This window comes from Plectropomus leopardus, chromosome 6, assembly GCF_008729295.1.
Source record: "Plectropomus leopardus isolate mb chromosome 6, YSFRI_Pleo_2.0, whole genome shotgun sequence".
Classification (NCBI taxonomy): domain Eukaryota; kingdom Metazoa; phylum Chordata; class Actinopteri; order Perciformes; family Serranidae; genus Plectropomus; species Plectropomus leopardus.
Window position 1 is genome coordinate 3,224,789 of NC_056468.1, and position 11,158 is coordinate 3,235,946.

Below are 11,158 nucleotides of genomic sequence, written 5' to 3' on the forward strand. Positions count from 1 at the left end.
TAATCTAGGTCATTTTTTGGTCACCCTTTTCTAATTTTTAGTGTTTCGCGGGACATTTTTTGCCAAGGGGCAAGAGTTTTCACAAGAAATCAAACCAGATTTCCAAATTTCTGAGCATTAAATGCTCGTAAAAGGTGTCTGAATGCAGCACAAGAAAACTTTTGTCAATCCAGGTGTTAACAGGGTTAAATTTTAGAATGCATTTAATCCCTGTACACTCCAAATGTTGTCTTTGGCATAATGTACTGTAGCCCTCTGCTGGCCATCGCACCTGTGGTGCCATCCATGTCTCTGCTCAGCTTTTTGCTGCAGCAGCAACTGAACAGGTTTGACTTAGTCGCTTCGCCTTTGGTAAAGACTGACTAATCACAATTATTCTTATTATAATTGTAATAATAATAATAATAATAATGATGCATCAGTAATGAAAACACAACATTGCTATGTTTGGTACACATGTTGAAGTTTTTATCCTTGTGTTAATATTTTTATTTATTAAGGATTCACAATCTGAAAAAAAAGGTAGATTAAATAGATTATTTTAGAAGGTTAGGAAAAACTGTCTAGGGAGAAAAGAAAAAAGATAGGGAAAAACAATTTTAAAAAGTATTTGTGGCTCATTGTCTTAAGTAAATATTTAAAATTATGTTACAAAATTATTATATTTTGAGCAATCTTTTCAGGCGATTTCCCATTGTCTCCTTTTTATTTTTTTCACTAAGTTTCAGGTAATTTTCTTGACTTTTTATTAATTTCTTGCTATTTTCTCAGGACATTTCTCTTTTTTTTGTCACTTGTTGCCTTCCTCCCATATTTAATCATATTTTATTTTTTGCTCCTTACAGAACCTTTCACGTGCATTTAGACCTTTGAAACCTGAGATATTTCATTTGTGAAGTTTTTTAAATGAAAAAGAAACTAAGAGTGAGAGAAAATTATTAGAAGATAATTTTAAAATGTAGGGAAAATGTCCAGAAAACTGCATTTTTAGACATTATAATAATTATAATTATTCTTTTCCTTTTTTGCTAAATTTGCTGTAATTTGCTTGTCACTCATACTTTGAAACTTCATTCCATGTTTCTAAAAGAAATCAAGCCAGTTTCCTCAGGTTTTTAAAGGGTCGATTTCTTGTTAATATTTGGCTCATTTCTTCATTTGTTGCCTGTTGCCTTCTCTCCAGGTTTCTAATGTTAACAGGTTTCGAAGGGTTAATAAGGACTACAATGATGTTGAACTGCAAAGTTAGGGTTTTTCCTTGGAAATTGTGACAAAAAAAATCAGCACTCAAAGTTCATTTGCTGATTTTTTAAACAGCTATCGGCTATATGACACCATAGTGGAGTCTCACACTGCGGAAGGCTGTGAGATGCTGCTGAAAGCTCAGTGGAACGTGATCAGTTTTTTTGGTCAAACTTTTAAGCGACTATGAACATGTTTGTTCATTAGATTATAAAATGAATTTCAACTTGATTTCATCTCTACCAAACTGCTGATTAGATCATTTTGATGGGTTTGGATTGCTCCTGTCTCCTCATCAAAAACCAAACACGTGTAACATCCACTTGACTACCAGGCAGACAGTGAGGCCAAATGGTTAGCCATCTTTATTATGAAACAATACAGGGACCAGATCAAACAGCTGTTACATGGTGGTTGTTTTTGGCCGCTGCAGTCCCTTTCCATGTCCTGACACATCCCCTGGACAGCCAGCCCTCTCCCAGCTGCCTTCAAGGTGCTTGTTTCTAGGACTGCCTCCAGGAGCTGAGCTTCAATCCAGCTGAGTGCATCCTTCTCCAGCTTCTCCTTCCCCCTTCCCTTCCTCCCTCCCTCTCTCTGTCCACCCGGACGTCCCTTTCAGCTGGGCAGCTGACAGTCCATCTGCCGCTGGAACATGTCTCAGTGTGGTAAAGGGCTCGGTTTTTACTGTGATACGTGTCTATGTCCAATGGTGGGAGAGGAAACGTGGAAGATTCCAAATAACTAAACAGGTTTTTCCCACGTTATCAGTTTGAGACAAGTGCCAATCAGGATCATTAATGAGTAATGGGTTAAAAAAAATCATAATAGCCTTTTGTCATGCTTATTTAGCAGCATGTTCTGAGAGAACTGATCTGAGAAAGAGTACTGCAGAAAGAGTACATCTGAGACTGCCGAGTTCGTCTTTAAAGGATGAGAACGACACATTTTGGAGTGTTTGGAAACCAAATTTTTCATTCACACTCGAGAATCTCCTGCTGCGTTTTCAGCGATTAATGTATGGCCTGCCATTGTTTGTTTGAGCTCAGTGGGGTTACAAACTGCGGGGAAGGAGATGTGAGAGGGATTGTCCCGTTTGTAGAGTACAGTGCAAGTCTAGAAGCGGTGGAGGTGAGTAAGGGGAACGTTTCAGTCGGCACACACCTCCAGGTCCTACCTACAGCTTCTCTTCTTTCAATCATGTTTTTTTGTTTTTTTTTTTTACCCTGAAAGTTTACTGACGATGGGGCAAAAGAAAAAAAAGAGAGTAATCAACCACTTTTCTTCTCTGCAAAAAAAAACTTCAGAAAAATCATGTCTAAGTGAGATCTATTTAACACAAGAGTTGTTTATATAGAGGAAAAGCAAACAGAAAATTAACACATTACTCAGTATTTCCATCTAACTCTTCGTCTGAACATCATGTTCCCTTATCATCTCTTTTTCCATTTTTTCACATTAAGAAAAGAGTAGAAAGTTAGAAATGGTCTGGAGATTTATGGCCGAGGAGGTGAAGGAGGAGGAGGAGGAGGAGGAGAAGAAGGAGGAGGAGGAGGGGGAGGAAGCTGTCTGATCCACAGAGGGGCCGGGGTGGGGAGGGAGGCTGAGGCTGCCGCTGCCGCTGCCTGGCTTCAGCTGGGGCGGCTGGACTGCAGGGAGGACCGGTGGAAGGGGAGGAAGGAGGGGGGAGGAGGAGAGTGAGCGAGGGAGGTGGTGAGGTGTGTGTGGAGTGGGGAGGAGGCGAGAGGAAGATCGGTATTTGGTTTGGGCGGGTGAGACAGAAGGAGAGGAGGGGAGAAAGAGACAGAGAGAGGGCTACACGCTCATCAGGTGATCAGTCAATTGGCCGCTTTTCGCCGTGTTTCTTTGTAAACTCTTCAGCGTTCTTCAAGAATTTTTTACGGTCCTTTGAGTATTCTTCTGCTAGGTCTGCCCGAAGGGGATGCTCCGGCTGGGGGTCGTTCACCAGCGCGATGAGGGACTGAATTACTGCAAGACACACACAACAGCAAAGGACAGCAAGTTAGATGTGAAGACACACGCACGTGTGACATTGTGAGACTGAAGACAAGCGGTGATAATGTAGCATCAGCTTCCTCACAGGGGCCCTCTGTGACGCTGATGCTGTTTTTCATTCACTTCTTTAGGCCACATCAAGTCAAAATATGCCACACCAATTTGAATTTCTACTGTCAATTTAGACGCGCCGTGCCACGCCAAACTGTATTTTGTATTCATTCATTTTGCACATTTTAAAACATACAGAGAAAAAAAATAACAAGAAAGACAAGTAAAATACAGTGCAGGAGGAGGCAAAGAACCCAAGGGGCTTATTTCAAGCCTCCACCTAAAAAACTTTTTTTCCCTAAATTATTAAAAACTCAAAATACAGGAAGAATACAAAAAATAATACTAATGATGCCAAACTAAGAACTTGTGCCTGACACAAGCCTGTGTGTGTTTCAGTGCTTCTGTAGTTTCTTGCTGAATCTCTGTAGTTTGGAGTTAAGTTTCTCTCCTGCGACCTGATTTACTTTAGATCTCAGCTTGATTTTGCTGTCTGCATTCTGTCTCTTAAGTTGCAGCTGCTAAATCCAACGTGTCCTTATTTTCACAATAAAAGCTTTTACATGACAAAATAAGAGGGAACTTTTATACTGAAGTATCTATAGGAAATAAAAAGTGTTTTATCAGCGTAAAGTGGCAATTACTCTCTTGCTGCACTTCTGCAAACAGCTCACCACCAACAGGTTAACTTCTTTTACCTGCCTGCTGTGTGATGGAAAAACACACACAAAAACAACAGCCCCCCCCGTCCCACCCCCTTATACACTCACCTTGGTCAGTTTTGGTGGCAGGTTTCCAGTTCTCTGCGCTGATCACAGGCAAGCACACCTGGCCCTTCTCATCAATGTTGGGGTGATAGATCTTTGTCTTGAATGTGATCTTGGGAGGCTTGAAGGGGTATTCGGTGGGGAAAATGATTTCGATTCTGAATGCACCTTTGTCATAAGGAGGGTTGTCCTGGAAGGTCAAACAAAGGAGGTTAGTAATAATAAAGGGAACTGTGGGACAACAAATGGTGCCGCGGACAGAGAAGGAGGGACTACTTACAGGAACAATGAGCCCTTGCCATGTCAAAAGGTTTGATTCCTCAACTTGAATGTTTCTGAAGTTTTTCATTCCAGACCTGCGAATCTCCTCAAGTTCCTGCAGGAACAAACAATGTAGATTACATAAGTGAAATAATGTTCATGTTTATAAGGGTTTAATATTAGAGTTGTCAGCATTAACAAGTTCATAGCAATGCAATCCATAATCATCAACATGTTATTTTTTTCTTTTTTTTAATCGTTGGCCAACACTTCTGTCTTTAAGAGGCTGTGATTTAAAGCTGCAGTGATCATCTGAAACTACAAGACACGTGGAATCCAACTGAGTCATGCTAACGTTGTTTTTAACAGGAAGGAGGCTGAATAATGCTCCAAAGCTAGGATACATCTTTGCGATGGAAAAGATGGCCATGGCCATTTCACAGGGATCCCTTGACCTCTGACCTCAAGAATGAAAATGGGTTCTCCCACTTTATGACAGTCCCATGCAGTTTTTTGCTTTTATTTGATTCTGAATCAAGAAAACCTTGTAAGAATTGTTTCAATTTGTTACTATAGACTTCATAACTGTTTTGTAATAAATATTGGAACTGAAATCATGCAATTAAAAATTTTAATTAATTGCGATTTGAAAAAAAAAAGAATCATTTGAGCCCCATCTAATATAGAAAACCAGTTTTGAAATGGACCTAGCTCCAAGTACCTGCAGATTTATTTAAAAAAATAAAAATAAAAGCATGCTTTATTGTTTTTCAGTTTCACTGATTGATTTGTAAAGGTCTTACTGTGCCTTCCTGGTCATGTATGAGTCAACATGTGTGTAGTGTTCACAGTGTGGCAGAAGGAGACTAAAGCTCAACAATGTGGTTTAAGGGGAGGTGATGGTGGTGCCGCAGGCTGTAAATATCTTGCTCACCTCCTCAGAGATCCCTAGTTCAACTAGCGCTACCTCCAGCTCACCTTACAGGAATTTAGCTTTTTATTGGCTGCACTAGTGACTTTCCCAATGGGGAATTAACTGAGATAACTGTGTCATGGAGGTGGTAACATGTGCCTTTCTGCATTCTGCTGCATGTCAACAACAGAAGCAGAGTTCAGAAACTGGGCATTTCATTTTGGGAGAATATTAGGGCAATAAATAAATATAAAGTAAATAAATAAATAAACAAGAACAAACAAATGAATAAATATATAAATGTGGGATCTATTTTCTTAAAATATACCGAAATTTACAAAGTTTACAAATTTGGAAAAATCCTTCTTCTTGGACTTAGATTGCTTTATCTGCACAACAAATTTACACTTGGGTACTAAGAAAGAAGCCTTGAAATGGCTGACTGTGACAGCCTAGATCTACATAAAATAAAGATTTTTGCCTTTTCTTCTTTAATAATGTATCCACAAAAAAGAGCCATATTCAATTAGAATTGAAAAAGATAAGCTGAATTAATGCACCAACACCAACCCTTCACATCATCTACCTGTTTTAGTGAGTCACTAGTTGCTTTTGTAGTATTTAAAATTATATATACAGTAGGAATGCACAACATTGGATTTATTTCAACTAATTTGGCCAATAACCAATATTGATATATCCACTTTTCCCCCACTAAATTTTAGTGATCATCAAGTCTCTTCTGTAGTGAAATTAACATCATATTATGCATACTCTTATCACGATAGCCCTCTGCAGATGGAGACATTAAATACCATCCTTTTCAATTCATGTAATTAAGGTTAATGTTAATTTAAGGTTGATGTTCTGTACATGTTTACTTTGTCAATGAAAAAAAGCAGTTTGTGATATGGGCAGAAATCAGCAAGTTGTTCCAATATTTCATTTTGAAAACCGATATCTGCCTATACAAATGCTATGCCGATATTATGGTGCAGGGCCCAGTTGTTCAAAATTAATCTGATCAGATTTAAGATATCGGATTGGATTAAATCTTGAGAATGGGTTGTTAAAAAGACAAAACGGATCTGAAATTGGATTAGCTCATATAATCCTATCTTAGTTTTGATCTGGATAGAACTTTCAGTTTGTGTTGTTCATAACATTTTGGTGGGATTGGGATACCTTAAAACCAAATTTTAAAAAAAGAAAAAGAAAAAAGGATTATTCTTATCACAGCAGCAGGGTCGTTTCAAGTTAAATTTCATGAATCAATTATGATTGGTTTCAAGTTGGTCAAATGTATGTACATTTATTTATTCATTTGTACATTATTTGTTTAACTGATAAAGTAGATAATTTAGACATTATCTGTTTAGCCTTTAAGATGTTTTTTTTCCATAAAATCATGCCCCAGATGCTGTCAGTATTAAGCAAAAATTATCTTAAGTTATATAAACAGAGATCTTTGTTTTGCACTCTTTGATGCCATCTATGGCATTAAGGTGTAACTGAATGTTTGCAGAATAAGTCTTGAAACCAGACTGATGAATTTATATCAGATACCAAGTTCCTAACACTGCCAGTGCAAGGGCTTTCATCAGGGAGTCAGAGGCTAAACTACCATTGCGTTACCTCATTCACTGATAGACAGTGACTTAAAAGACAATCACTGAAATGAAAATCTTTGAGGTAATTACTTGATTTTAACTTTCATTTATTAATACATCTTAAAGTAGTTTCTAACAATTGCACCCCTGTGTTTTTTCTGTCTCTTGCAGATAAAGTGACCCCATTCTGGCTTTTCTACCTGCTCTTTAAAGAGCTAGTCCTTTACATTGTAATACATACTTCCATTTAGAGCGTTTATTTTCTGGATTTGGTAATCTTGCAAAGTCTGTATCTGGATCAGGGTTATCCAATCCAATGTTGCTTTGAAAAACTGCTACAAAAGTAAGATGATCAGATGATCCCAGATAGCAAAACATCAGATTTCCAAATTTGATCACTCTGATACAGGTCTTTCAGTGACAATTCCAATTATTAGTAGTTAATAAGACTGATAACAGAGATTGAGAACCAATATGCATTTACAATAAAAATGTAAACAATTCTGTCAAAATTTCAAATTAGGAATATAGCAAACTTCAACACAAAACTTTGTTCAATTGTGTTTAACACATGTTTAATCAAAACTGAAACTTTCAGCATCATACACAAAAAGTTTCCAGACACTTTTTTAAAAATAAAATTAAGGGGAAATTTTAAATAAAAATGAATAGTATAGCTTCTTGAGGTTTTATAAAATAAACGTTCCTCCCATACTGACACATTCTTTGCACTTTTTAACTAATTAAGGTCATTGACAATCATTAAATTAAAACACTGAGGTTATCAGCGAAATGCTAAATATCTGGCCCAAAAATTGGCCAGACTGATGATCTATCAATCCCTTTTTCCAATCCAGATTAATTTTTTTGAACTAGGCCCAGATCATACCATGTGATTTCTAACTCTTAGTCATTTATTTACAGAGTTTATTAAGTGTTATTATATTATTCTATAATGTTATAGTACTGAGGATCCTGTAATTGGCTAAGGAATAATCTGTGCTCGTCCTCCCTATCATAACATATACACACAGGATTGCTCACATAGAGGAGAAAGCAGGGGGATAACACACTGAGTTACCCAACTCTGATATTCTGGTTTTATTAGTTCCATAAAACAAAGGTAAGCCTTTCGGGCCTGTAAGCCTCATCTTCAATCACTGTCATACGCTGAACCGAGTTTGACACATCCTTATGGAGTCTCATCTTTTGTGATACATTTAGTTACTGGGTAACAGCCTACAAAAAAAAAAACAACAATACTTGTACTCCATGAAACAACGCTGTTAATCAAGGCAGTGCTTTACTTCAGTCTTTATTGTGGCCGATTTCATGACTGTCCTAGCAGCTAACGTTAGCCTCGGGAGCTTTATGTTGTTGTGTGACGTCGGGTTCAAACTAGCTTCGCTATAAAGTCTTACTGACTTGTTGTCAAAAAACAGCACGTTCCGTCCTGACATTTACTGTGTGATACTTTCACGTTACGGCCATGAATAATTCAAGCAATCGATTTGGACTATGTTTATTCCCACCCATCCCAGAGTGACGAACTCCCAAACCTAGCTAACTGGGAGTTTAGCTAATGTTCGCTGGCTAGCTAGCCAGCTAGCTCAAACGCAGCTAAAACCTGAAGCTAACGAGTTAGCCCATTAGCAAGCGCCTGATGCCGAGAAAACTAGTTCGCGGTTTTATGTTGGCCGCATTTACACTCACTCCCTCGGTCATACAACCTAAAACTGCAGGAAAGCCATAGTTGGCGAGTAAACGACTCATATGTCCCGCGGTAGTCCTCGGAAGGCTGACTCTAGGCTCTCTGGCCTAATTCGCCGGTGCTCCGTTGCCTAACGGTAATATCTGGTCAGCCTGCTAACGGTCGGTGGCCACTAGTGACCTCTCGTTTAATCAGTGTACGGCTCAATAGAGCCGCTGAGTATTTCTTTAAACGGCATTGTTTAACATGAGTTTAAACAAATAAAGAATGGGTCCAGGAGCGGCCGGTACGTCTCCACACATTGTAAATGATGTGAAAATAACGGGATCGGGAGATTTACCTTGCCCAGCCTCCTGCTCGCCGCCATCTTGAAACTACTGTGTGTTCCCAGAATACACAGCGCGGCGAATATGGTCCTGGTTCTGGACTGAGGTTCAGTCATAGACTGTATATAAATATATATAAATTATTATTAGTTTATGGGTTCAGTGGACTACCATCACCAGGGTAAACATGCGAGTTAACTGTCTTTACAGAGAATATAACATGCTTTTTAAAGCCACCCCACTTCCTTTATTAACACATGATGCAAATATTCACAAGAATTCAAATGAATTCAGTAAACTGTCTGAGCTGAACATCGGTGAGATATATGGGGATAAAAACAACAACAACAAATTGATGAGAATGACTTTAAAATGTAACCTACCATTACACTTCATTTAATAGCTATTATTTGCTTAAATCATTGAACTCAACAGGTTTATATATGAGACAGGGGTCTGAATTAGACAGACTTTCTATTCCTTTCACACACAAAAACTGCTGCCCCACAAAGATGAAATTACAATCAAACAAAAGAAAGGGCCCCATAAAAAAAGCAAGAAATTAGTAAAAAGTCAAAAGAAAAATACCCTTTAAATAAGCAATGGAGAAAGAGATGCAAAAACAAACAAGAAAATCATCTCAAGAAAGTGAAAAACAAGTCTCCATTTTTTTGTTTCTGTTACATAATTTTGAATATATAATTAAGATAATCAGTAATATAGTTTCCCCTGGTAATATCTTATAATTCCACCGCTACCAGCAACAACATCAACATTTCTTGCCGAGTTGCTCATTATATTTTTTGGAAGAAATCAAACCAATTTTCCCAGTTTCAGAGGTTTAAATGCTTGTGAAAGGAGGCTGGACGCAGCACAAGAAAACTGATGTCGATCCAGGTGTTAAGGGATCTGTCACAAAAATAAAAACATTGATTTTTGTTATTATTGCCAAAAAATGCTAAGAAAAACAAATTCGCCATTTCTTTTTTCTTAGTGAGGGCATTAAAGGGATAGTCAACATTTGTCCAAGTGGTCACACAAGACAACAAGGCTCTAAATACTACTACATACTAGCATACATACTTTTAACTAATTTCCAGGTCTACATATCATATCTATAGAGCCATTACATCATGCAGAGGCACCATCGTCATGCACAAAGCAAAACAGTCTACAATAAGGCATGCTGTCATATTTTCTGTCTTTTTTTTGTTTGTTGTTGCATTGAACACAGGATAGCCTTCCCTCTGGGGCCTTTTTCGACCTTTCCTAATGGGTTTATAGCCGCAGGGATAGAGGTTGGTGTGGCAGGTCTGGATGGTCTGGCTGGTCTGGTTTACTGTCCAGCAAACAGCCACAAACTTCAGTGAGGATTTCCGTGAACGTCATGTGAGTAATGGGTTGTTTCTGCTTCATATGACACAGTTCTTTATGAGGGATGGAAGAGTTTGTGGCTACAATGTCACTGAAGTGTAAAAATACATTTCTGTACCACCTTATTTTCCTATGTTGGATCAATAGGGCCTATAAATCTACACCACCTATGCTTGTATTCTGTCACCAGAATAAGTGGAGTTTTTTTGCATTTATTTTTCTATTCAGGTTTCTCTTTCGCATGTACATAAACTGTCAAACACTTGAGCTGCAGCTGTGCGATGTGAGGGGAGAAGAGGAATATTAATTTTTATTTAAATGATCCAATTGAGTCTAAAAACATGTTCAACAACATGACACCTCATTTTCTACAGAGCTACAGGTATGGATGTTTAATACAACAGTTATACTTAACAGTTATACTGATATGCAACTGCTAATTAAATTTCCATCAGAATCACAGCCACAAAAACAAAAACTATTTCCTCCTTGCTTTGTACACTACTTGGTGCTTAACCCTTGAAGCCTGAGCAAATTGATTTGATTTCTTGGATTTTTTTTTTTTTTTTTTTTGCAAAAACGCAGGGAGAAGGCAATGAGATAAGACATTGTCCAATAATGAACAAGAAATGAGTTAAAAGTTACAAAAAAACCCAACAACAACCTTAAAACAAGCTCCCCCCAAAAGTACAAAGCCAACAAAGAAATTACATGCACTTTGCACCCTACAGGTTATTTTAAGAAACCCAGAATAAAAACGTGAATGTGAAAATGAGCACAATATGGGATCTTTAAGTGGAATTGTGTCTTGTAAATAGTTGTGCAGAATAATAGCCCTCCCAGCTAGCAGGGATCCCACAACATCTGCTAACCTTATCTACAAGCTGCAA

The 11,158-nt window shown here is 38.0% G+C and overlaps 1 protein-coding gene across 1 annotated transcript; it reads right to left on the reverse strand.

Annotated features, from left to right (window-relative positions):
- Window positions 1-1,579: 1,579 nt before the first annotated feature.
- On the reverse strand, window positions 1,580-8,987 carry ube2l3b (ubiquitin-conjugating enzyme E2L 3b). Its single transcript, XM_042489066.1, has 4 exons — window positions 8,909-8,987; window positions 4,354-4,449; window positions 4,077-4,263; window positions 1,580-3,228 (listed from the first exon to the last, which is right to left on the reverse strand). Exons 1-4 carry the CDS (start codon window positions 8,933-8,935, stop codon window positions 3,074-3,076), a joined length of 465 nt encoding a protein of 154 aa, XP_042345000.1. The 5' UTR covers window positions 8,936-8,987; the 3' UTR covers window positions 1,580-3,073.
- Between the last annotated feature and the right edge of the window lie 2,171 nt (window positions 8,988-11,158).

Coding starts and splice junctions, on each gene's coding strand:
- ube2l3b (XM_042489066.1), bottom strand. CDS start 8,935: ATGGCGGCGAGCAGGAGGCTGGGCAAG. Junction 4,450..8,908: donor CGAGCAGGAGGCTGGGCAAG/GTAAATCTCCCG, acceptor TTGTTCCTGCAG/GAACTTGAGGAGATTCGCAG. Junction 4,264..4,353: donor GGCAAGGGCTCATTGTTCCT/GTAAGTAGTCCC, acceptor TTGACCTTCCAG/GACAACCCTCCTTATGACAA.